General features: G+C 41.4%; 1 protein-coding gene and 1 non-coding gene across 2 annotated transcripts in view; one reads left to right on the top strand and one right to left on the bottom strand.

Moving 5' to 3' along the window:
• The first annotated feature begins 7,153 nt into the window (after positions 1-7,153).
• On the top strand, positions 7,154-7,257 carry LOC121457261. Its single transcript, XR_005975755.1, has one exon. It is a non-coding gene; the product is annotated as a U6 spliceosomal RNA (small nuclear RNA).
• A 5,511-nt stretch (positions 7,258-12,768) lies between these two features.
• Positions 12,769-27,729, bottom strand: part of Cct6b (chaperonin containing TCP1 subunit 6B) — a 39,164-nt gene continuing 24,203 nt past the window's right edge. The window contains exons 9-14 of the mRNA XM_041665365.1: positions 27,508-27,604; positions 26,682-26,829; positions 16,902-17,035; positions 15,468-15,570; positions 13,475-13,547; positions 12,769-12,989 (exon numbers count right to left, since the gene is read on the bottom strand). Of these exons, the coding sequence (XP_041521299.1) occupies positions 12,917-12,989; positions 13,475-13,547; positions 15,468-15,570; positions 16,902-17,035; positions 26,682-26,829; positions 27,508-27,604 (628 nt within the window). The 3' untranslated portion in view covers positions 12,769-12,916. The remainder of the gene's footprint in view (positions 12,990-13,474; positions 13,548-15,467; positions 15,571-16,901; positions 17,036-26,681; positions 26,830-27,507; positions 27,605-27,729) is intronic.

Here is a 27,729-nt window from a genome sequence, read left to right as displayed (position 1 = left end):
TATCTTAGAGAAAGGGGATGTAGAGACTGAAGTAACGGCCCTGGGACAGACGGTGCCCCCAGAATTAGGGATGGAGTCAGATCCTGCATCCCGCTGTGGTTCCTGAGTCAGCATTCTCAGCTGCTGGCATCACTGCTCTCCCTAGAGGCAACTCCAGGACAGAGGGCTTTCCAGCATTCTCCTCCTCACAGGCTCGCCTATTGGGTTCCCCCATTGTGTTGGGGTGTAGCATAGAAAAGAAGAGCTTTGGAGACTAAAGTTTAGTGAAAACACAGAACCCAGCTACACAGCGACATGCAAGCCGCCGTGAGAAGTTTTCTTCCGTGGTAGCACCTTCCAGAAGGTATCTGGAAATATGGGGGAGGGGGCCTGTTTTGCTTTTATAAGGAATGCAGTGTGGTACCAGCTATCAATGCCTGCATTCCAGAGGAGGCATCCTAGAGAAGACAGAACAGTCAAACTCAATGAACAATGCTGCCCTTATCAGAAGCACTTCATCTCACAAACACTACCCTGTAGTCATTCTGTCCTGGAGAGCCCCAGAGCCACAGCACAGGAAAGATCCTCTTAGGCTCTCTGCCTTCAAAGCCTTCTGTTCCACACCATGAGGGTTTTATGTAGCACCTGCCAGGTGAGCATATGGCTCGACCCTTTTTCTCAACCTCTGTAACTAAATCTATCTGCCAGGCATGGACAAGAGCCAGATTCAAGTGCACAGGCTATTTGTCCAACAAGACACTCGGCCCTGTGCTGGCCCCGGGCAGTGGGCAAAGAGGAGGTGGTGCTATCTGATTCCTGGACCAAGCACTTAGAAAATATTGACAAAGTTCCAGACAAGAGGAAACCGCCATCATTTCTGATTGTGGCTGTCATCATTTCGGTTCCGTACTGACAAGGACTCTGCTGAGCATGAAGAAGATGGCAGGCCATGCTCATGGGGAAAGGACACCCATGGGGGGTAACATCCAGGGGCTCTGGGGAAATGCCAGCACCCTGTCTCTTCCTTTCTCTGTGCCCTTACATACAATATCCTCCTGCAAAGGCCTAGTTCGGGTCTCCAAGTCTGATGATTAATACTGTGGTAGATCGAGACTCACCCAGGAGACAAGCCTTCAGGCATGCCTGGGTAGGGGTTTCTAGACTGAACTAATTGGGGTAACAAGACTCACCCTAAATATGTACAGCATTATCCCATAGGCTGGGGGTATGGACTGGAAAGTGCACTGTGGCCAACTGCTTCATGTTTCTGCCACCATGCCTTCCTGCCATGCTGGATTGAACCCATGTGAAGCAGAACAAATCTTCCTTCTTTTCTTTGAGGGCTCCTGTCAAACACCATCACTGCAACAAGAACAGTAATGAGAAAGTCAAAAGTTATACACGGAAGAGAGCAGAGTGATCAGGAAGCTACAGTTAGCCCCGTGTAGGGATCACTTAGCAGGGTATGCCTTTCACTAAAGCCCAGGCTCGGATTCTGCTCTTTTCCTATACTGGGACTCCTCAACATCCCATGGTTATATTCTGATCAACCCATCAGCAGTCAAAATGCATTCAAAGGGCTGGAGAGATGGTTCAATGGTTAAAAGTACCAGATGCTCTTCAGAGGATCCAAGTTTGACTCACAGTACCCACGTGGCAGCTCACAACCACCTGTAACTCCAGTGCCATGCAGCAAGACTCCATCTTCAGGCCTCTGAAGCTACCAGGCACACGGTGGTGCCCGGACATATGTGCAGGCGAAAAACCCACACACATAAAAAAATTAAAAATTTTTATTAAAAAATTAAATTGTTGGATATTTTTTAAAGCATTTAATATCCCTAACCTACCAACTAGTACACCACCTGTGCTTTACCTTCATGCCCGGGTGGCTAACTGGAGATTGGGCCTCTATAGCTGCTCAGCCTCACTAGACGGGGGTTGTAATGCTTATCGTCGGCCTTGAAAAAAGATCAAGACTCAGAAACTGAAGTGCCGTTTCTACTAAACGCGTATCACTTTCCACCCCCTTAAAGTTGAAGTATCATAAATCGAACCATAAATCAGGGACCATCTGTACAGTCTAAACATCTCTCCAGAAAAAAAAATATGATTGAAGATTAATTCATGGGGCACTTGATTTACTCATTGGTAATCTCAAAGACCCCAACCTAGAACAGAATAAGAAAAGGCAGGCTATTTACAGAGTCACCACGAATGCCCTTAATGACTGTATCCTTGTTCCCCTAGATCTCTTTGACAATTATATAGGCAGCTGTAAAGGAAGAGTGAATGGATTGTTACAAGGCCTTAATACCTAGAGATGTTAAGCTGAGTTACGTTCATGAGCCGAACCCCTGAGATGGCGGCGGTGCTGTTGGAGGCTGGGAGGGCAGTTATGTCTGACTATGAGAAAGGATCAAAACATAAAGCCATAGTGATGGCACCAATAAAGTGATTGCAGAGAGATAGTTATAGCTACAGAACGGATTGTAAAAGAAAGAAGAGGTGGGAAACAAATAGGAGAACGGCAGATAGGGGGATAACGACTCTTGGCCCCATGATACTTTAACAGAAACCAGGAGATTTATAAAACAATCTTAGGATAAGGGCTTTTTTTTATTTTTAAGAGAACTGTCATGAATTTTTTATGTACTTATAAGTTGGATTCTCTCCAAAAGATAGAAGAATGAGCTAGACAAATTGCATTAAAAATACAGAGGTCTGGTAGTTCCAGTGCACAGCAACTCTTCCTGACTCGGACTACCCGCCACCTCACCCCAATTTACAGACATAAAAACGCTGCAGAAGACAGACAGCTCACAATGAGATGTCATTTCCCATCTATTAAGGTGGCTCTGGCCAGGAGTAACTGTTGGTGAGGATGCCGAGGGACCTGGGCTCCTTGCTCATCACTGCTGGGCCTGAAAACATATGGCGATGCCGAAAGAAATTAAAAAAGGAACCGCCACATGACCCACCATTCCACTTCCCGTTTCTGTACAAAAAGGACTGAAAAGTGGAGAACGCGCTCTGCTCAGCTGTGCCGAGAAACAGAAGCGCGAGAGCTACGCCATGTTAGAGGGCATCCAGACAGCTTCCGGTAGATGGGGACTTGGAAATGTGTCTCAAAAGAACAAAGATGTGGTAGCAGAAAGCAGTGGGACCGTGTCTTCAAAATGCCAAGGAGAACAGAAAAGTGAGAGCTCTCTACTCGGGCAAACTACCATCAGACGGTCAAGGACAACAGAGACATTCTGAGGGACGCACAAGACACTCCTTCACGGTGCACTGCACGGCCGAGAAGGGAGGCTGCGGCATCAAAGTGGCCCCAAAAGGAAGAAGACGGCAGTAGGACAGTAGGAAGGCCAATAGCAGTGAGTGGAGGAGTGAACCCATGTAGAGTCTAGACACTGATTAAGAACACATTTCAGGAGCCTGCAAAGACGGCTCAGTAGTCAAGAACACTTGTTTTTGCAAAGGACCCCGGTTCAATTCCCAGCATCCGCATGGTGGTTACAATCACCCATAACTCCAGTTTCAGGGGATCTGGCACCCTCTTCTGCCCTCATGGGCACCAAAAGCATTTAAGTGGCACATCTGTACACATGCAGACAAAATACATCTAATAAAAAAATTATAAAGAATACATTTTTAAAAAGTGTTAGGGGTTTGACTCACTGGGGAGTTTTGTCTAAAGCAGAACATATGCCCAGTATGAGTTACAGCAACACACATACACATGCATACACACATGCATGCATATGCCTCTAACAAGCATTCATGCACCACACACACACAAAAAAAACTTTTTTAAATTTTTAAAAAACATTTTGGAAGAATAAAAAAATTATAAATCCAACTGTCAATGCAAGTTTTTACTTATTGCAGTTGTGACTATCATTACACACAGTAGTGTCACGTGACACTTTTATATAAAACCTGTGTGCATATGCATATACGTATCAAGTACATTGAACATATTCCCTGCCACACACACCTCCTATGCTGTTTTTAATCCTGACTTGGGAACTGGATTATTCTTGTTCTTCAGGACCCTAAGGTGCATTGTTGTTTGAAATCTCCTTGAGCTGTTAATGTAAACACTTGTAGCTGTAAACCTCCCTCTTAGGACTGCTTTCATTGTAACATGGGTTTGGGATGTCGTGTTTTCATTTAATTCTAGGAGTTTTTATTTCCTTCTTGATTCCTCCAGTGACATTGTTATTCAGTGGGGCATTGAGTTTGTGTGTGTTCCATGAAGTTCCCTTGCAGTGGATTTTTAGTTTTAGTCCATTGCAGTCAGATAAATTACAAGGAATTATTTCAGTGTTTCAATATTAAGACTTGATTTGTATCTTATTGTATGCTCTATAGAGAAACTTCAATGGGCTGCTGAGAATGTTGTAGGTGGAGGCTGCTTGTTTGTTCCCGGCCACCCAGACCCGAAATAATAACACAGAAACAATATTAATTGCAATATTGTTTGGCCAATAACTTAGGCATATTCCTGGCTAACTCTTATATCTTAAATTAACCCATTTCTATTCATCTGTGCATCGCCAGATGGTTATGGCTTATCAGTAAGGTTCTGTCCAGCATCTGTCTCCTCTGGTGGCTACATGGCATCTCGCTGGCTCTGCCTACTCTCTCCTCCTCTATCTGCTTGGAATTTCCACCTTGCCCTATTCTACACTGCAATAGGCACAAAGAAATTTCTTTATTAACCAGTGGTATTCACAGCCTACAGAGGGGAATCTCACATCAGAGTGTGCTTTGTATCTTTAGGGTAGAATACTATGTAACTGTTTATGAGGTCCATTTGATCTGTCGTTTACCCAGTGCCTCACTGTTCACTGTCAAGATGGCCTGCTTATTGTTGAAAATGGGTGACATCATCTATATGGTTATGCTGGGGTTGACCTATGTCCTTACCTCTAGCTATGTTTTATAAAACTGGATGCACCCATGTATGATGAGTATGTTTAGGATTGTAACACTCTTTTGATGGGCTATTCCATTAATCAGTATGAAGGGACCTTCTTTACCTCTAATTTTGGCTTGGAGTCTATCTTACCAAATATTAGAATGGTGACACCTGTTGTTTTGGCTTGGCATGCCTTTTTCCATCCTTTCACCCTCAGTTGTTAGCAATCTGACTTTAATAGGAAAGTACATAACTTGGAGGTAGCAAGTAGATGATTCCTGATTTATTTCACATTTTAAAACTTTTCGTTTTAATTTTTATGTATATGGGTATTTTGCCCAGGTGGTGGTAAGAATGGCTCCTTTAGGCTCATATATTTGAATGCCTGGTGGAACAGTTTGGGGAAGAATTAGAAACTGTGGCTTTGTTGGAGATGTTTCAGTAGGGGTGGGCTTTGACATTTCAAAAGTCCATGCCAGGGCCAGTGTCTCTCTCTGCCTAAGTTGTGGATCAGGATGTAAGCTCTCAGATAGAAAGTGCTCCAGTGTCATGCCTGCCTGCCTGCGGCCATGCTTCCTGCCACGATGATGATGAACTCACCCTCTGAAACTGTAAGCAAGCTCCCTATTAAATGCTTTCTAAGTTGCCTTGGTTGTGGTGTCTTGTCACAGCAATGGAACAGTGATTATGACAGCTAGCATGTATGATTTTGCACCATGTACATACCTGTTGCCCAGAAGCCAAAAGAGGCCATTGGATCCACTGAAACTGGAGTTGTGAGCCACTGGGGATAGAATTTCAGTTCCCTGGAAAAGCAGCCAGTGTTCTTAACACTGAGCTATTTCTTCAGCCTTCCTCACATTTAAGTTTTTTTTTTCCATTTTGTGTGTGCCATGTTAAGCATATAGAGGTCAAAAAAACAACCTGAGGGAATTGCTTCTCTCCTTCCACCACACATGTCCCAGGGAATAAACTCAGGTCATCAAGCTTGTTAGCAAGCATCTTTAATCACTGAGCCACCTTGCCTGCTCTGAATCCCCTTTTTTAAATCCAATCTTTTAGTACATGTCTTTTGATTGGAGAATTGAGAACATTTATAATTAGGGATCAAAAGCTGGGTATTCTTATTGTTTTGCTGTGTTTGGTTGCTTAAGGCTTTTTAAAGTGTGTGTGTGTGTACACGTGCACACACGTATGTGTATGTGTACATGTGTATGAATTTATGCACATGGCTACAATGCTGGTAGGAGCCAGAAGATGGCTTCAGATTGCTGAAGAATTACAGATTATTTGTGAGTCACCCACTATTGCTGATGGGAACTGAACTAAGGTCCTCTGCAAGAGCAAAAAATTCTATTAGTGCTCACAGAGATCAGAAGAAGGCACCAGATTCCCCAAAGCTTAAGGTACATGTGATTGTGAGTCACCATGTGGGTACTGGGAATTAAAACTGGGTCCTCTGGAAGAACCCTCTCCCCAGTCCAGTATTTTGTTTTTCACTATTTGTTTGTATAACTACCAGTGTAAGGTGTTTTATTTCCTCCTATTGCCTCATCTATGTGATTCTTCCAAGTATCTTCTATAGAGTTTCCTAGTGATCATCAATTCTTGTAGTCTGTTTTTGTTAAAAGTTTTTCTTTCTTTTTCAATTATAATAGTTTTGCTAGGTATAGTAGTCTGGGTGGCAGTTGTCTTTCAGATCTTGAAAGACATTATTCCAAACCCTCTTGACTTTTAGGGATTTTGTTGAGAATTCTGTTATTCTTTCTGATGGGCCTGTCTTTATGATTCTTTTCTCTTTTGCAACTTTCAATATGGTTTCTTTCATCTTTAAACTTAGTGTTTTTAACTACGATATGACATGGGGGCTCTTTTCCAGTTTTGCATGTTGGGTGTTCCAAATGTCTCCTATATGTGGATGGGCATCTCTACCCCTAGATTTGGTCAATTTTGTGATTATCTTATTGAAATTTTTCTATTCCTTTACTGTAAAATTATACATCTATGCCCATGATACATAGATTTCATCTTTTCATAGTGCCTCCATAGGTCTCATGTGTTGCTTGTGCTTTATATGGATGGGAGTAGGGGCAAAAGAAGAGAGGATCCCTCTGCCTAAAGGGAGAATTACAAATAAAAAGAGGCAAATAAATCTATTAAGCAAACTAAAAAAATCAGCCTTTCTAGAGACTGATACACAGAGAACTCCACCAAAGAACAGTCTCATTTACATTCCCTGGGAAGATCTATCAAAAGGAAAATGAAAAAAGAATAGATAAACGATTCAGAGAAGATTAGCATGGCCCCTGCACAAGGATGACATGCAAATTCGTGAAGCGTTCCATAAGGAGCCGGACTCAAATGATTAGAAGTCTTGGGGCCAAAATGATCTCAACTGCCTCTCTCTCCACTTTTAAAATGGTGGAAGCACCACCACTGTTAGCTCTGGGGCTGCCAGGCAGGAGCCGTGCTCAGCACATAAACCCTTTTTATCTGAGTAATGGCCAAATCTGCCATGCAGAGCACTGCACAGCCGGAAACATCTCTGTGTATGGCAGCTGGAATCCACCATGCACCTGTGCAAGCCTAGTAGACCTGATCCCGCTGCCTGCCCAGGCAGGGAGCACTAAGTCAGGGGCTTGGAGAAAGTGAAATTTCCTACAGAAAAGGGGAAATAGTGTGGGAGGTCCTTTTGTCTATGTGTTGCTTTTATTGGTTAATGAATAAAGAAACTGCCTTGGCCTGTTGATAGGGCAGAACTTAGGTAGGCAGGGAAAACAGGACTGAATGCTGGGAGAAGAAAGGCGGAGACAAGACGCCATGGATCCGCTGCCAGACATAGACATGCCAAAACTTTGCTGGTAGGCCATGACCTCGTGGTGATACACAAATTAGTGGAGATGGGTTAAATGAATATGTAAGAGTAAGCCAATAAGAAGCTAGAGCTAATGGGCCAAGCAGTGGTTTAATTAATTTAGTTTCTGTGTGATTATTTCAGGTCTAAGCTAGCCGTGCGTCTGGGAACAAACAAGCGGCCCTCTCCTACAACAATCCTCTCTAGAAACTAATACACAGAGAACTCCCCCAAAGAACGGTCTCATTTACGTTCCCTGGGAAGATCTATCAAAAGGAAAATTAAAAAAGAATAGAGAATGATTTTTAAAAAAAAAAAAGAAAATAGAAATGAGAACAAAGGAGGGCAGAGCTGGTCTGCTTAACTGGCACTGAATAGTTAAAAAAGAAGTGATGAAAGTGAATCCAAGCTGGACTTCAGGGTCTGGATGTATCGTTTTCAAATCAGCAGAGGAGGAAAAGGGGCACTGAACAAAACTGAACACAACAAAAAACAGTGAAAGGAGTGGGGTAGGGCAGAAAGACGGCTCGACTGGTTAGGGAACTTGTCATGGAGAAGTGGCAGCGAGAATCAAGGCCACAAAGTTATCCTCTGACCTCACCTGTGTCCTCCAGTGTGGTTATAATTTAAAAAAAAAAAAGATAATGAAAGGGAAAAAACTTTATAAATTTAAGTAAAAGACATCAAAACCATATGTTAGAAATAAATTCAACATGTAAGTAATAACAGAAAAAAATAACCAAAATCACTACTTAAGAGAGATATTATCTGGCGCAAGAGATGTAGCTCTATGGCAGAGTATTCGCCGAGCATGCGTGGGTTCTGGATTCAAGCTTTAGCATATAACAAATAAAAATAAAATGGTCCCTTTCTCAATCCCTCATCAAAAGAGGTGGCTCATCTAGAATAACATAAAGCAAAATAAACTTTAAGGGAAAAATCACTTTATAATGGATTTCTATAAAAATATAAATTACCAAAAGAGACTCAAAATGATAGAAAATCTGAGACCTCCAGCAATAAAGAAAATTGAGCCAAAACTCTATCTGCCACTTAAGAAACTACTAGACCAGGCCAAGCTTTCAAAAAATAGATAACCCTTTGTCATTATGACTCAGACTGTGCCCCAGGAAAGACAAAGAGGCTCCCTGACAGCTCAGGCTGGAAAGCTAACGGCCGCTGACACCAAACTTTAGGATGGAAGAACAAGCCAGTGGAAGCCAGTGCTGCCCGAAGCACATCTGAAACCTCGATGTCTGCTTGTGGCAACAGGAAGTTTGCCCACGCACTGCTTACCTGCTGCTGTTTGAGTTGCCAATGTAATAAAGAAAAAAAAACGCACCCCCAAAACTTTCTAAATAAATATTACCCTTGAGCCCAGAAATGCATAAAATGTAATATTTCATCAAAGCTAAAACATCACTGCCTATGAGATGTAGCATCTCTTCATATACAAGAGAAAAATATATTATCACTTCAACCATGACAATGCTCTCTTGTCACTCATACATTTTATTGATATTTACCAAAGGAACTTTTTAGACTTGTTTATACAGATTTTTGCCATAGATCACTGTCAATGAATTCATAATAAATGAAACACAGGCAAGATAAACAAGGTGCTTTTCAAACTTTTAAGTCACTGTTCAATGCAGTTGGCATCACTCCTGGAATCAAGAGGTGGTTAACTCAAGATTTCCTAGGAATCCTTACTGTCGCTCGGGAAGATTTCCTAGGAATCCTTCCCGTCGCTCAGGTGTGTTCCCTACTAAGATTTCCTAGGAATCCTTCCCGTCCCTACTAAGATTTCCCAGGAATCCTTCCTGTCGCTCGGGTGTGTTCCCTACTGAGCCCCACACACAGTCTCTAACTTTTGATGCTGAAGATTTCTTTGACTTGCTAGAAAATGACAACAGTAAGACGTCGGTCAAACAAGATTCATTTTCCTTCCAAATGGTCTGTAAGATGTCTATCAGGGATGACAAGTGACCAGGTTTAAGCAGGAGAAATTAGAAGACACCATTGTCCTAATTACAGAAATGTTGACGTATCAAAAATACGCATGTCACAACTGAGGAATATGGTAAATCATAACAAATAGGGTTTATCTCAGGAGTGAAAAAGTAGTTTACAAATGCATTAAAATAGGACAGATGAGGTGGTATATGCCCTTAATCTCAGCATTTGGGAGGCAGAGGCAGACAGATATCTCTGAGTTCAAGACCAGCCTGATCTGCATAGCCATTTTTAGATCAGCCAGGGCTATATAGTAAGACCTGTCTAAAAGGTCTTCAAAGGTCTAAAATAGGTGACCATTTTACCACATTAAAACAAAACATCTTGATTTATGGAGAAAATCACTTAAACTCAAAAAACAACAAGTTTAACTCAAAGCAAAACAGATAAGAACAGATTTAACCTTGTGTAGCTACCTGCCAATATCTCACAGCAAAAATAGATGGATGGAAGGAATAATGAATGAATGAATAAAATGAATTAAAACAATGTGGTAATGACAGAATGACAATCTGACAGAATAATGGAACAAAAGAATCAAACCAAAACAAACTTATCTTTCCCAGTGGTCTAAAGCTTAGGATTTGGTGCTCTCCCAAATCATGAAAACCTGATCAAAATCAGTGGGATGTCTTGCTGGTTAAGGACATCTGCTGCCAGGCCTGATAACCTGAGTTTGACATTCAGAACCCACATAGTGGGAGGAGATAACTGACTCCCCAAGTTGTCCTCTGACCTCCACATGTATGCTGTAGTACATGCATGCGCGCGTGCGCACACACACACACACACATGCATGCACACACACACTAAATAAATGAATAATATATTTCAAAAGAAAATGTGACCACCGCAATGGAATCCAAACCTTGGTATACCACGGAAGTGTTATCACACATAAATGGGCATGAGAGCACCTGGTTGGCAGCATGTCAAATATTTAGAGCCACACCATGTCATATACAAAAGCACCTGAAAAAAAAACTAATTGTAAAATATACATAACATCTTTATTATTTAAGTAGAGAGGAATTTCTTGAGGCAGAATATCGCATTATACACACACATCTTCCCATACCACACCATGTATGATGATTTAAAAAAACAAAATGGCCAAGAGTTTAAGAAAAACATGTTCAGTTCAGGGACCAAGGCAATTTCCAGATGTGAGATGCAACCACTACCCTTCACACTGGAAAAAGTTAAGATCAGGACTTTGAGATTGTAGAGACGGGGAATTTATATACTATCTATTGCAGAGAGATTAAGAAACTTATGAAGCTACTTAGTAAAGCTAAACTCTGACACTTCGTTTCCCAGAAGACATACAAAAAACTTCATCATGTGGTGATTAAAATTATGTAGAATTAGAAATAACCAAACAGTCCACTAATAAGATGAATATGAAATATACTAGGGCGCTCCAAAATTGCTAAAATAAATGGATAAATCTCAAAACCATTCAGTGGGAAATAAAAGCAGTAAAATATATATCTGCAGAATAACCTATTTATAGAATACAGCCTTAGAGAGAATGTTTTATATTACACAGGTGTGTGCATGTATACTAGAAGCTTAAAAAGACAGTGTCAAAGACTACATCTGTGGAGGCTGGGTAGGAGAGCACATGACAGAGAGAGGGACAGGTGGTGCTTCAGCATCCTCTTAAGCAAGGTGTGTACATGTATGTGCACAAGGGCACATGGGTTTGCACATACATGTGGAAGCCATAGGACAACCTCAACTGTCACCTTTAGGAATACTGCCCACCTCCCTTTGAGACAGGCTCTCTAGTTGGCCTGGAAGCAGCAAGCCCCAGGATTCTCCTTCTCAGTCTCTGTGTCACTGGGGCTGGGATTACAAGTGCAGGCCACACCAAGCACTTCCCACGGGGACGGAACTCAGACCTGCACGCGTGTGAGGAAAGTGCATTCCTAAATGTGCTGTCTTCACAGCCCCTTGATGTCTGGATGTCTCTAAGAAAATGCAAAGCATGTTGGCCCATGCCTTGTAATCCCAACACTTGGGAGGATGAGCAGGAGGAATGCTGAGAGTTCAGATCCATCCTGGGCTGCAATGTGAGACTCTTTCCTAAAAATCTCACCCCCCCCCCAAAAAAAGAAGTCTTGATGCACAAGGTAAGTTGACAATGGAAACTTAAAATATAAATAGTAAACTAAAGAGAAGTGTGTCTTGAAATGAACTGTCATGCAAGAAGGTTTACAAACACATTAAGTGAAATAAAACAGGCGATAAAATTGTAGATTTTTCAGACAAGGCATGGAACAGTCAAGGGAACCTTCTCCTAACACTGTAAACAAGTTCCAAGAACGCACCTGAGATATTTACTATCTTATCAACTAGGATCCATGCAAAGAACATGGACAAAGATACTTACCTATCAATGGTAAGTATGACAGATGAACTGCAGAGCTTGAACAAATGGATATAGGATTGCATATCTACAGACCAGCTGCAGTTGAATGTTCTCATAGAGCCCATGCTAATGGGCCCTGCCTTTCCAGAGAGACGGCCCTGCTGTCTAGTCAGAGCTATCAGAACCAGGGAGAGTACCGGTTGCTGAAAAACTGGGGTTATAACACTAGTACCCAGAAACTGAGGCAGGAGGATTATAAATTCCAGCCCAAGCTACATAACCATACCCTGCCACAATTTTAAAGACTAAGCAAACTATCTGGGCTAGGGACTGTGCATGAGAAACCTATATGGCAAGTGATGCCACATTCGTGGGAGAGTGGCAGCAGGAAATTGCTGAAGGACTTTGGAAAGGAAAGAGAGCATTTATCTTACTATATTTATGATCTATGATAACTGGAAATTGACTTGGATACTCTAAAACCTATGCCCAGAAGGTACAGGCATCGTGACACATTTTATTTTATGAAAACTGAAATAACATCTATTATAGGGAGGGGAGTTAAGACTCAGAAAATATTGCCATTATTATTCCTTTACTGGGAAAATTTGTGTGTTCTTTATGCTTTGATTAAGTGTTTTTGAAACAGTTGAGACCAAAAGATGCACACCACATTTATTTTGTAACAGTTAAGGCCGTAAGACGGTGTTGAATATGACATGCATGCTATCTTGTCTTCCAGATGAATTGATTTTGAATTCAATCACTCTCTGAGAGACGACATCCCAGCTCGCATAATTTCATCAACCAGGAGAATGTTAGTGGCAATCACTGTGCTGAGGATGAGAAGATGAGAGTGAGTCGAGCCTCCTGATGCACGCCTGTGTCTCCCCAGCATCTTCGGCAGCGCGGGGCACTTTTCCCTCCGGTTATGTTGGTGTGAGAACACGGGGAACAGGGCGCCCCTCCTCACACTGTAATTTCAACTGCTTTGTTGCCTCGGTGGAAGTCTGATTTATGCCCCAGCAAAGCTGTGCTTAATTTCCACATGTCGCTGTCCCTCCCTGCCACACAGACAATGCTGCTGCACTACTCCCCGCCTCCCCTTCCTACTCAAACAGCAAGGTTAGGTTAGCTTCTCCTGTGACTTACGATGCTGCAAATGCAATGCTTAGGGGACTATGAGAAGACAAAAGCTAGTCTCAGTAGCTGGGAACTACGGTGTCATACACTTCACAACGTTTCCAAAACCAAAAGAATAAGAAATGTTCAAAGTTATCAGTTATATCCCTAAAGGTCTTTCTCTTCATTGTCAATTTACCATGAGTGAAGAAGATGTTTTTTCACACAATAATTATCCCAAATGCCTGCTTCTGCTGCTACCATTGGCTCCCCTGTAAAGTAAAAACAAACCGTTTAATACAGCAATCTTGACATACCCTGTCAATGTTGACTGGCAAATTCTAGCAATATTTAACCTCTTATAGAACTACTTTTATCAAGGTCACCAAAGACCCCTGTGCTAAGTCCTGTGGCTATTCTTACCTTCTGCTTGACAGCTCATGGCCCTCCTCTGGCAATTCCTTCTCAGCTTGTAGGAACCATTTTCACCTTTCTCTTTCACTCATGGCTCCTTTTCTTCTCTGACACCTTACTGTTGGAACACCCACCAGCTTCTGTTCTGTTTACTCCTCCCACCTATCCTCTAACCAATAAAATGGGCCAAGGCAGTTCCTTTATTAGCCAATGACCTTCCTCCATCACCCACCCAGTTCAAGACTCTTCTGTTCTCTCACTATTCATCTGTCTTAGTCAGGACCACTACTGCTGTGATGAAAAACCATGACCAAAACCTCAAAGAAGAAAGGGTTTGTTTGGCTTATGCTTCCACATTGTTCATCATCAAAGAAGTCAGGGCAGGAACTAGAATAAGGAAGGTCCCGGGAGGCAGGAGCTGACGAAGAGGCCACAAAGGGGTGCTCTTTATTGGCTTGCTCGGCCTGCTCTCTTACAGAACTCAGGCCCTCCAGCCCAAGGATGGCATACCCACAATATCAATCACTAAGAAAATGCCACACAGGCTTGCCTACAACCAGATCTCATGAATCTTAAGGAGGCATTGTCTTAATTAAGGTTCCCTCCTCTCAGGTGACTTTAGCTCATGTCAAGCTGGCACAAAACTAGCTAGCACAACGTATTTCCCAGGCGGTCTCATCCAGTTTTCCGGGTTTAAGCTATCTGATATATCCCGATAACATATCTCTTTCTGGAGCTCAATATATTAAACCACTTTCCCCCCAAGAAGACCATAAGTAGTTCAAAGCACTTTGTCGAAATTGAACAGTCCCCCAGTCCACAACCAACTCTAGCCTTCTCCAACAGTTAGTGCAATTCTAACATGCTCCTCTCCACAGAGTGGTCTGAGTGACCCTTTTAAACATAGACTATGCCACATCTCTGCTCAAAATTGCTCCCTATTTCACTGCAAGGATTAAAAACAAAAGCCAAAGTCCTCAGACTAAGCTCACAGCCACTGTACAATCCAACCTACCGCCTCCCTTCCTTTCCTCTCCACTGGCTCTTCTGTCTCTTGAGAGAGCACTTATGTTGCCCCCTTCATGGCTAACTCTTTAGTTCCTCCAGCTTCTGCAGTAGACACTTTCCTAGTTTATACTGTACAAATGTTTTATTTTTCATCTCTTCCCTACCCTCCTTCATTAGCATTCATGATCATCCTTCCTTTGCTCTTTTATTTTTTCATCAAGTTTATTGTTCTCGTAGATGCTAAATAATTTATTTGTCAAGGTAATTGTTTGCTGCCTGTTTTCACGCACTATAAGAGAAGCGCTCTTTTGCCCGGTGTGAATTCAGATAATAGCACTTAATTAACTCTATCTTTTTAAACATTGGTGGGGGCAGAGAGGACCAGAGAGGTAAATAGTTCAGTCATCGACTGTTGTACAAACACAATGACCAAGTCTGAGTTTGGTCCACATTTAAAAATTCTTTTGTTTCAGGGCTGGTGAGGTGTTTCACCCGCGCAGAGCACTTGTTACTCTTGCAAAGGACCTAGGTTCAGGGCCGGTTCCAGAGGATCTGATGCTCTCTTCTGACCTCCAGGCACTGCATGCACATCGTACACAGACATACACGGAGGCAAAACACCTACACACATTAGCTATATTTTGGAGTAAGCTACAGGCAATCAAGACTGATGTAACAAAATGTCCCAACCTACCACTCTCTGTTATAAGATTTGGGTTCTGGAAGAACAACTTAGTGAGTAAAGCTAATTTTTTTGTTCAGTTTCTCACCTGTATTCAGGTCTATGCCCACGAGCTCTTTTGATTCTGCATGTTCAGTCTGAATTTTTATCAATGTTTCCTGCAGGTCATAACCAGAATTCTGAGCAAGAACCTTCATGAAAAAACAATAAGTATGTGTGGAATGCCTTCACGTGTGGATTTGAAAATCTAATACAAAAGTAAGGTACTACCCTTTAGTCTTGTAAAAACCCAACCACAGTACAGTGCTCATGTCCGTTAGAAGAATTCCATTCCTAAGCTAAACCAAATGATTGCTTTATCAACCTAGCACATTTTATACTTGAATAGCCCCCTGCGAACAGAACCCTGAGCTCTAAGGACCACACCGCCCCCTCCCACTTGATTTTTATGCAAGGTCTCATGTAGTTCAGGTTGGCCTCAAGCCCCTTCTCCCCTTACGAAGCAGGAAACGCCTTGAGTTCCCAGTCCTGCTTCACCTCCCACGTGCTGGCGTTAGGCACGTGCCACCACGTCCGTTTATTTCTTTCCTTATAGAAGATTTAAGATCACTCTTGTTTGCCCTGGCCTCCTGAGCCACATGCCCTCCCGTTCTTCCCAGCACATGCTAGAGAGAAGCAGAGCATCTGCAGCATCATGTGCCCCTAGGCTGGGAAGGAGGGCCATGAACTGCAGCAACTGGGATGGAGATGCCTGTACTCCTCACCAGCCCACTTTCTCCACTAACGGCTGATAGAGAAAAGGGCCACCGTGTGCCAGGGCCACCAACTCATGCCAGCAACATCATTACTTAATGACTTTGCTGCTTGGAGGAAAGAAAAAAATAGATATTCACAAACAACCCACAAATTATGAATAATTCTGACATAAATTATTTAAGTCTCTGCCAGGATTGTTAATAATGGTTTAACTCATGGCAATAGCGTGCTGGGAACAGCTTTCTATATTTCTATGTGGCTGACAGCTGACAGAAGGCAAAGAGGAAGGAAGGACTGCTCTGTCCTCTCTCTGTGTCGCTCCTTGTTGAAAAATTACAACAAATTCAAGCTAGTGGTATTTGGCGACACTAAACATTTTGAAGAATTCCTTCTCTTCTCACAATTTAAAGCAATAACTAATGTTGTCAGATGCCACCAACAAAACAAGAATCTATGCAAAAGGGAAAAAAAAACTAACAAAACCTAAACTTCAAACTGTTCATTAGGATTGGTTAGTAATGAACTTTCTGCAGGAGCTTTTAGACACAAGGAAACCCTGACTGCTTCCTGGAGCTCCCCAAAGAACTGCAGGCTTCTGTCCCCGCAGTTTCTCTGCTGGCTTTGTAAAATATTTAACACAACAGGAAATGCAAATAGGCTCATTTCTAACTCCGTGAACTGCTGGGAAAGATGGGAAAGATGGGCAGTTTGTAACTAAGGATCTTTCGGCGCAGCTGGCCGTTATCTGGCCTGGAGACAGTCGCACCTTCGGGACAATAAGTAAGGCGTCAGCGAAGGCTTGGACTCCAAGGCGAGATCGTCCCTGCACACGGTGCTTATAGTTCACGAGAGCCTCTGCTATGGCGACTTCAGCTGCTCCAGCCCCTGGGACCACACAGCCTGCCAGAGGTGAAACAACGGGAAGATGTCAGGCAAGGGAGGGGAGCGAGAAAAGCAGTGCACTACAAAAGCGAGCGCCTTTAATTAGCTGACTACCTCTGCGATGTTTTGAATATATTTAGAGATCAAATAAATTCTACAGTTCAGAAATAACTAGGTTTGCCCATAAAGCATTCTGAAATCAAATAATTAAGCACAATACAAATACTGGTCGCAAACAGTTTGTTTCATGCTCATCCTCTGGAAAATAAAAGTGGCATTGCTGGCGCCAAAGAGATGGTTCCTAGCACCCACATTAGGCCGCTCACAACCATCTATAGATCAAATCCAGGGAATCTAACACTGTCTGTCTTGCATTAACCTGCATTAACATAGTGTACATAAACTCACACAGGCACACTCACACACACACACACACACACAAATCTTTTTTAGGTAGAGGTTTCTTTTACCTACATCTTATAGTTATATGACAACATTGAAAAGTTGTTATTTATAATTTATAGTAGCAAGTAGCTGGATACACTGTCTCATCTAAAAAAATTAAAAGATCTTAGAATGATGTATTTCAACCTTTGAAAGACAATAACTGCTAAGCCAGACTACTTTATATGCAAAACTATCTCTCATAATTGAAGGGCAAAGAAAACCTTTCGATGACTGGACCAGGAATTCATGGTTACTAAACCAGCTCTACCAAAGTTATTCAAAGGAATTCTGAGGTCTGAACAGAAAGACACGCTATGAGACTACAGGAAAGAAGAGGTGATGCTAGACCAGGAGTTAAGCAAACTCATCAGTCGCCATAAGATCAACAGTAACAGGAACCAACGCATAACCTTCAGTAATAACTCTCAACATCCATGGTCCCCAGTCCCCACACGGAAGACAGACTGAAAGGCTGCTTTTACAACTAACCTGGGCTCATAGGGGCTCACAGAGACTGAACTGACAGCCAGGGAGCCTGCACGGGACTGACCTAGGCCCTCTGCATAGATCTGACAGTCGTATTGTCAGTATGAAGTAACTCTCTTCATCTCTTTTGACTAATTTTGGTTTGGAGTTTATTTTGTTAAATACAAGAATTCTGTTATAAATCCAGCCCTTAAAAAAATTTTTGGTCTTCTTGTGGGACTCCCAACAGTGGAAACAGGAGCTGTCTCTGACTCTTTTCGCTAGTTTTTGGGACCCTGTTCCTCATACTGGGTCACCTAGCCCAGAATTACTACAAGGCACGGAGATTATTCTTACTATAGCTTGATATGCTGTGTTTTGTTGATATCCATGGGAGGCTTACCCTTTTCTGAATAAAAACACAGGAGGAGCGGATGGACAGGGAGGCATGGGGGACGAAAACTATGGTCAAAATATAAAATAAAATAAAACATTAAAAGAAAAAAATTTTTAAAGGGCTGGATTTATAACAGAATTCTTGTATTTAACAAAATAAACTCCAAACCAAAATTAGTCAAAAGAGATGAAGAAAGTCACTTCATACTGACTAAAAGAACACTCTACTCTAAAAGACAATACTACTGTTATGAGCATATAAACCCTGGACACAAGGGCACCCAGCATTACTAGAGGTCAAGACCCAGATAACCAATACAAGAATACTGAGTGATGTCAGTACCCCATTCCCATCCCAATGAATCATAAACAGAGAAACATCTGGATTTGTCAATACCTCAGATGGACCTAGCAGACATCTACAGAACATTTCACACAAATACTGCTGAATATATGTTCTTCTCTGTAGCCCATAGAACTTTCCCTAAAGTAGAATGTATTATAAGACAAAAAGCAAGTCTCAGCAAATACAGAAAGGAGTCAAATGAAAATGAAGACACAACATACCAAAAGCATGAGATTCAATGAGACAGCACCAATTTAGAAGGGGAGTGCCAATAAAATTCATAAAGTCCTAAAAATAAACCTTGAAAATGTATATTCCACTAAATTAGAACATCTAAAAGAAATGGAGACTTTCTAGAAACATATGAGCTACCAAAATTTAACTGAGATAAGTAATTTAAATGACTGTATCCTTTAATCCCAGAACTTGGGAGGCAAAGGCAAATGAATCTCTGTAAATTCAAGGCCAGACTGTTCTACAGAGCAAGTTCCAGGACAGCCAAGCCAGAGAAACCCTGAGAAGAAGAAGAAGAAGAAGAAGAAGAAGAAGAAGAAGAAGAAGAAGAAGAAGAAGAAGAAGAAGAAGGAAGAGGAGGAAGAGAAATAAAGGAAGAGGAAGGGAAGAAAGAGAAGGAGGAGGAAGAAGAAGAGGAGGAGGAGGAGGAGGAGGAGGAGGAGGAGGAGGAGGAGGAGGAAAGATCCACGCTTAGATGGATTTGCTGCATTCTACCATACCTTTAAAAATGTAATACCAATCCTTGCAGACTATTCCACACAATGGAAAATGAGGGAATGCTCCAAACTCTCATATGAAGCCAGTACTACCCTGATACAAAACCAGATAAAGACACACACACAAAAGAAAATTATAGGCCAATTTGTCGTATGAACATAGAAGCAAAAACTCTAAGTAAAATATTTGCAAACTGAATTGAATACATCAAAAAGAGTATCCATCATTATCAAGTTCATTCCATTCCAGAGATGCAGAGATAGTTTAAGATACATAAATCAATAAAAGTAATATAGCATATAAATAGACTCAAGGATAGAAATCACGGATCATTTCAATAGATGCGGAAAAGGCCTTTGACAGAATCTTACCACTTTGCATGACAAAACACTGAGGAGACTAGGAATAGAAGGAACATATCTCAGCATAAAAGAAGCCAAATACAGCAAACTTACAGCCAGTACCACGCAAAACAGGAAAACTCACAACACTCCCATTAAGGTCAAGAGCAAGATAACGGTGTCCTCTCTCCACTCTTATTCAACACAGAGATTGAAGGTTTAGCTAGAGCTTGTAATAAGATAAGAGAGGATATAAGAGGTACACGGACAGGAAAAGAAGTGAAAAGATCCTTATTTGCTGGTGACTTGATACTATACACAGAGACCCTAAAGACTCTACCATAAATTCTTACATCTGGGCTAGGTGGCCGTGGCACATGCTTTTAAACCCAGCACTTGGGAGACAGAGGCAGGAGGATCTCTGTGAATTCGAGGCCAGCCTGGTCTACAAAGTGAGTTCCAGGACAGTCGAGGCTGTTACACAGAGAAGCCCTGTCTCAAAAAAAAAAAAAAAAATTCTTACATCTGATAAACACTTCCAGCAAGACAAGGTGACACAAAACATCATGCAAAAATCAACAGGTGCCCTTCCTATAGACCAGTGGAAGACACACTGAGAATCAAGGAAACAATGTCATTCAAATTAGTTCCAAAAAAATAAAATGAAATCTTAAAATAAATCTAACCAAGGAAATGAAAGATCTATATAATGTCTTAAAACACTACTGAAGAAAACACTAGAAGACAGAAAAAAAAATCTTCCCATGTCCATGGATTGGAAGAATTAATATTGTGAATATAGCTGTCCTACAAAAACTAACTTACAGGGCTGAAGAGATGGCTCAGAGGTTAAGAGCACTAGCTGCTCTTCCAGAGGTCCTGAGTTCAATTCCCAGCAACCACATGGTGGCTCACAGCCATCTATAATGAGATCTGGTGCCTCTTCTGGTGTATATATGTTAACAGAACATTGTATGCATAATAAATAAATCTTAAAAAAAACTAACTTACAGATTCAACACAATCCTCATCAAAAATACAGTATCATTCTTCATAGAAATAAGAACACAATCTTAAAAATTGTGTGGATAAAATTCCCCACACAAGCTCTGGAGAGCTGGCTCAGTGGTTAAGGGCCCTGCTGCTCTTCCAGAGGACCTGGTTTTGATCCCCTGCACCCACATGGCAGCTCATAGCCATCTGCAACTCTAGGGCATTTGGCGCCCTCTTCTGGCTTCTGTGGGCATTGTACATATGTTATGCGCAGACAGACAGGCAAAACACTCATACACATAAAATATTTTTTAAAGATCCCAGACAGTGAAAGCAATGCTCTGCAATAAAAATAATACTAAAGGTATCACAGAAATCACATGATAACCTCAATAGATGCGGAAAAGGCTTTTGACAAAATCTGACATCCGTTCATGACAGAAACACTGAAGAGACTAGGCAAAAAAATAACATACCTCAGCACAATATAATAGGGCTATACGACAACCTATAGTGAACATTATACTAAATGGAGGAAAACTCAAGGCATTTCCATCAGAATCAGGAGGAAGACAAGGATGTTCACTTTCTCAGCTTTCATTCTTCGCTAGAGCAGTAAGAGAAGGAAATAAAGGGGGTATAAACAAAGAAAGAAGCCTTATCTGCAGATGATCCATATGGATCTAGCCACAGTTCCCAGCACTGACGAAGGTATAGGGTTGGTGGGGCAGGAGAGAGTGCAGTGTGTCCATCCACGAGAGGTTGCCAGTCCCATCCCACTCTTTATGATAAGTGAGATTACAGGGTAGCTCCAAGGGTTCTTTGGATGGGATTAAAATCTAATAAAGATAAAACCATGAGGCACAAGGGTTGGGCAAGGTGGCTAAGACAATTGTAATTGTAAGTGGAGAGTCTTAGGAGAGTTCTAGAAAATTGCAGCTTTACAGATGAGAATGGGAAAAGGTCACCCAGACTTAGGCCTCAGGCACAGTTCATTGCTATTTAAACATTCTTATTGGAATTACCACTATATCAAAGAAAGACTTTCTCTATGTAGGTAACCTTCAAAGTGAATGTTGTTAACTATCTCAGTTCTCAGCAGGCGAGAAACTTCAAGCAGAAAGGGGAAAGGGGCTCCTTCCCCTTCCCACTTCCTTATAATTTCCCCCGACTTTCATCCTGTCACACATACGACATAAAAGTATAAGTGACACTGGCTAGGGGAACAAAAAGTACTAACGGGAAGGGGGAGGCAGGACGGGATATGGAGGGAAGCATGTTCAATATACATTATACAGTTGTGTCAAGTGTCCTTGTGTAGCATAGCGCCATATACAATGAAGTAAAAAAGAACTCTCCAAAGTTTGCTGGAGCCAATGCAAGATGTGGCAGTTCTAGATCAGCGTTCCTGTTTCACCACACAGTTCAATAGTGGCATCCACGTGTCCATGCTGCCATTTAACTGAAGCAGTGCATAGAGCCATGCCGCAGCGTTGAATGTACCTGACCCCATCTAATCTCAGCATGTGAATGTCATTAGTGGGAACAATGACTTACTGACAGTGTATTATGTCTTCATTATGCTTTGGAGAGTGAGTACACTGTTACTTAACAGAAACTGGTCGGTATAGTTTCTTAAAAATAAAGGATTTAAACCGGGCGGTGGTGGCGCACGCCTTTAATCCCAGCACTCGGGAGGCAGAGGCAGGTGGATCTCTGTGAGTTCGAGGCCAGCCTGGTCTATAAGAGCTAGTTCCAGGACAGGAACCAAAAGCTACGGAGAAACCCTGTCTCGAAAAATCAAAAATAAATAAATAAATAAATAAATAAAATAAAGGATTTAAAACCATGCAAAATTATGTTTGCTTATTGCTATTTAAAATCAGTTTGAAAGTGTGACTTTTAGAACCTTCCCCCACGGTTCAGTGAATATGAAAATGTATTAAAATAAAGTAGGGATTAGGGCAAATAATGTGGCCAGACATTTGGGTACGGAATTTTGGGGACCCAATGAAGGATTTGTTTTCTATATTGGAGCAGAATCTAAACTGGTACCCAAGGAGGAAAAAAGTGTCTTTGTATTCTAAGCCAAGAGCTTTGTTTTAAAATATATCAATTTTCACCCTGGATAAGAGTTTTACATCTGCTTGCATAGCGTTGGGTAATTGTATTGTGGGACTGGAGATTAAACCTGGGCCTTGCTCAGGACAGGCATGGACTCCACCACTCAACAATAGATCCCCAGTCCTGCTTGTATAGTGTCGTAAGGGTTTGGATTTATTTAAATCAACAAATTTGCTCTGGAGTTACCTATAATTATAGCAAAACAATATAAAATCAATACTTCTCACTCAGCACTTTTATTACCATCTCTCTTTTCTGATTCATTTCATAACATGAGTGCTGAAGAAGTTATTCAGCTATAAGCTTAGTATATCCTTATATCTCATCACAGTTTGAAAAGTTCCTTCTTAAGAAGGAATACACTCAAAATAATATTTGTATGTGAGAGATATAAAGACTAAATATGCAAATAAACACATGTACCCACGTACTGCCTACCCCACCCATCTTAAAAGACTTTACTGTACCTCTGAGGGCTTCCCAGAAACCATTCCTCATAAAAACATAGCATAAAGCTGAAGAGAAATTTCTAGAACTACCTACATTAGAAAAGAACAAAATCCCTAAACCCAGGAAGGGAGAGCGGAGCACACAGCACCCAGTGTAAGTGGAGGAATGGCACTAGGAGAGATCAGAGTGGGAAACTGGGAAATGAGAAATAGAGCTCACACCTGTAAACCACACTAAGAAAGCCAGATGGAGGTATTGGTATAACTTCAAGGCCAGTCTGGGCTACACATTGAGTTCCAGGCCAGCTTGGATTAGAGTGAACCCTTGTCAAGAAAGAAGAGAAAGAGAAATGAAGGCAGGAGTAGCAAGAAGGAGGAAGAAGGAAAATGCATCCTTACAGCTAAAGAAGAAGAAGCAAGAAATGTTATAAACAACTTTATGCCAATAAAGCTGACAACTTAGATCAGTGGCTAAACTTTATGCAAAGGCCAGGTAAGGGCCAGCAGGATGACTCTGAGATAGAAATCTGTTGAAATCGGAGCAGCGGGGCTGCGTCCCCAGCACCCGGCCGCCCGCATGGCTAGCTTTACCCAAAATAATTACACGGAAACTGTATTCTTTTAAACACTGCCTGGCCCATTAGTTCCAGTTTCTTATTGGCTAGCTCTTACATATCGACCTAACCCATTTCTAATAATCTGTGTAACTCCACGAGCTGGCTTACCAGGAAAGATCTTAACCTGCATCTGTCTGGAGTGGAAGAATCATGGCGACTCCTTGACTCAGCTTCTTTCTCCCAGCATTCTGTTCTGTTTACTCCACCTATCTAAATTCTACCCTATCAGGGGCCAAGCAGTTTCTTTATTACTTAACCAATGAAACAATAGATAGAGAGATGACCCTCCTCCATCAACTCTGGGTAAAGCACCAACCATGCAAGACTGAATCTTGATCCCAGAGCCTAAGTGGGAAGAGAGAATCAGCTTCTGAAAGCTGTCCTTTGACCTCTATACATGCACCAAGGCATGAAGCACATCCTCATTCACACACACACACACACACACACACACACACACACACACACACTAATATGATTTTTACTTATCGAGGGGTGCAGTTCAGCGATAGAAAGCTTGCCTAGAACATTCATATCCCTGATTCTATCCCTAGTACTGAAAAACAACTAAGTCAGCTAACAGCTTAGGTTCTGTGGGTCCCTTTACAGCTATCTCACCCACCACAACAGCACAGAACAGCTACAGTCAATACACTCAAGGGGGTACGACTGAGTTACTAAAAACCTATTTACTAAAGACATGCAGCAATCATATTTCACTCACAGGCAATAGTTTGGTGCTCCGAACTTAGATAAGAGGAAATTATTTTGTGCTAGCACAAAAACAGACACACAGGCTAACAAGAATGGGACAGAGGATCCTGTAATAGACCTATGCTGCTATAGTCACTGGTTTTTTGGTTTTAGTTTATTTGTTGTTAATGTTGTTGTGTTTGGTTTTCTGAGACAGAGTTTCTCTGTGTAACAGTACTAGCTGTCCTGGAACTTACTCTGTAGACCAGGCTGGCCTCAAACTCACAAGAGATCTGCCTGCCTCTGCCTCCAGAGTGTTGGAATTAAAGGCATGTGCCACCATGCCCAGCTGCCACTGACTTTTTAACAAACACATCCAGAGAATATATACACTTGGAGAAAGGACAGCTTATTTAACAAACTGCACTGGGAGAACTAGATATCCATATATAGAAAAATGAAACTAGATCTTACCTCTCACCATGCACAAAAATTAATTCAAAACAGATCAAAGACAGCAATATAAAGGCCTGAAACTTTGAAACTACTAGGAAAAAAACTTAAGATACAGACATATATCAGACATGCTGGTGCACATGTATAATCCTATAATTTCAGAAGACAGAGGCAGGTAGATCTCTGTAAATTCAAGGCAAGTCTGGTTATGGAGAGAAACTCTGTCTCAAAAACAAATAAAACAAACAAATAAATAAATGGAACAGGCAAAACATTTCTGAATATGTTCCCCAAAGCCCAACCAAATAGCAAGGACTGCATAGGGACCCAATGCGAGAAATTAAAAAGCTTCTGCACAGCATAGAAAACAGTAAAGAATGCTAAGAATGGGAGAAAGACTTTCCTAGTTATTCCTCTGCTGGGGAATTACTATCCAGAACATGTGAAGGGCCCCAAACCAACAAACAATTCAATCACTAGAGAGGTAAATGCACCATTTCCAAGTAAGTGCAAAAGGCCAATAAATACATGAAAATGTTCACCATCCTTATCCATTACTGTGATGCAAACTCAAACTATACCAATATTTCCCCTCACTCAATCAGAATGGCCAGTAGCAAAATGACAACAAATGCCACTGAAGTTGTGAGGGAATGAACCCTTAAATTCTGGTAATAGTATGAGCTAATACAGCCACTACAGAAATCAGTGTGTGGAGAGAAAAAAAAAGAAAAGAAAAAATAAAAGGACAGAACTACTATTTGATCCAGTCAGAAGCACCTATCACCCAACAGTTCTCATCAGGGTTCCAATTTCTTTATGTCCTTGCCAAGGAAGGACACTTAATTGTTATCCAGCTTTTGTATTGCAGTCATCCTAGAGGATGCAAAATCACATCGCATTGTGCTTTTGCTTGTCACTCTTCTTCTTCTTCTTCTTCTTCTTCTTCTTCTTCTTCTTCTTCTTCTTCTTCTTCTTCAAGATAGGGTTTCTCTGTGTAGCTTTGGAGCCTATCCTGGAATTCACTCTAGACCAAGCTAGCCTCAAACGCAGAGATCTGCCTGCCTCTGAGTCCTGAGTGCTGTGATTAAAGGTGTGCACCACGACTACCTGGCGATTTCCACTTCTTAATGACTGGTTTTTTTTTTAACATCTTTCCATACGTCTATTACTCTGTTTAAAGGATGCTTTTATTGAATTACCTCCCTTAACTCCTTTTAAATACAAGCTAGTTCTAAATTATCAAGAATTTAAGAAGTTAACATCCTTTCCCAACCTTTCTTACCACTACACTATACCTGAGGGGAAGAAGCAAGTTCTGAGCTATAAAAGCTCTCTCATGGTTTGAAAAATAAATTCCTAAATGTATAAAGTAACAGTATAGTATTAAGTTAAGTGGTTTTCATCTCTTACAGAGGGGCTAATTAATAAGGCAACATACCTTATCTTTATTCTTAACAGATATCCCAAAGGAAAATTAGAAAATTGTCTAAAGTCTAATAAAAGAATAATCATTTGTACCTTAAAATATTATATATACCATGACAGACTTATTACTACAAAAAAGCATGAGGCTCATATCCACCACAAAAAGAGCTTGTTTACCATCTTCAATCGCATTTTTGACTGCACGAAGTCCGTCTCTTAAAGCATCCTTGATCTGTATAAGAGTATGTTTGTTTGGTCCTTTGATCAACAAGGTGACAGAGAGAGGATTCACACAGTCCTCAATAAAAGTGAACTTTTCCTCACCCTAGCAGGGGACAAGAGAAGATATAGCTGTAAGACTTGGGATATAGCTGAGGGCGCAGGTGGTAGAGCACTTTGCCCAGCATGCGTAAGATCCTGACTCGGATCCCCAGGAAAACACACGCACACATGCACACACATACGTATATATACACACACATGCATGCACAACAGGTATAACATTTGACAGATTACATTATTACATTTGTATAAAATAGCAATGTCATCATGAAATTCAAATCTATTTTCTATTAAGATAAAATCTTCATGTAAATTTTCTTATAAAGTATAACTGTAGATGCCTTTTTAAAGTGGTTAAGTTATCCCACCATTGGGAGGACTGGTCAGGAAGACAGTTCAAGACCAACTGTGGCTCCATAGCAAAACTCTTAACACTTAGAGGAATAAACTGCAAACTCTGTTCTGTCCGACCTCAAAATGTAATATATGAATTAAAATGTATAAAATACCAGAAATGGTTTAGGAATCGTGCTATTACTGCTATTCACAGAAATACTCACTATGCGCTGGACAGTGATGGCACATATCTTTAACCCTAGCATTCAGAGACTGGCAATTCTCTGAGTTTGAGGCCAGCATGGTCTACAAAGTGAGTTCCAGAACAGCCTGGACTACACACAGAGCAATCTTGTCTAAAAACTAAAAATAAAGATATACTCACAAATGAATACTCAAATACAAGGCCAGCATGCCCCAAGCAATCTTCATTAAGGTCTTCAAAGGAGTTTACAGCTATTCCTCCACAGGCGAGGGTAAGCCTGGAATCACATGGACAGCACCTCCACTTTGGTTATAGAAAATACAAAAGCTAATTTCTCTTTTCTTTCTTTCTTTTTTTTTTTTTACATGATCTCACTTTAGTCCAAGCACTAAGGAAGCAGAG

This window comes from Microtus oregoni, unplaced genomic scaffold, assembly GCF_018167655.1.
Source record: "Microtus oregoni isolate MIOR12 unplaced genomic scaffold, Mior012 000015F_ref0000493, whole genome shotgun sequence".
NCBI classification, from domain to species: Eukaryota; Metazoa; Chordata; class Mammalia; order Rodentia; family Cricetidae; genus Microtus; species Microtus oregoni.
The sequence above is the reverse complement of the archived record's forward strand: the minus strand, read 5'-3'. Positions and strand labels throughout refer to the sequence as shown.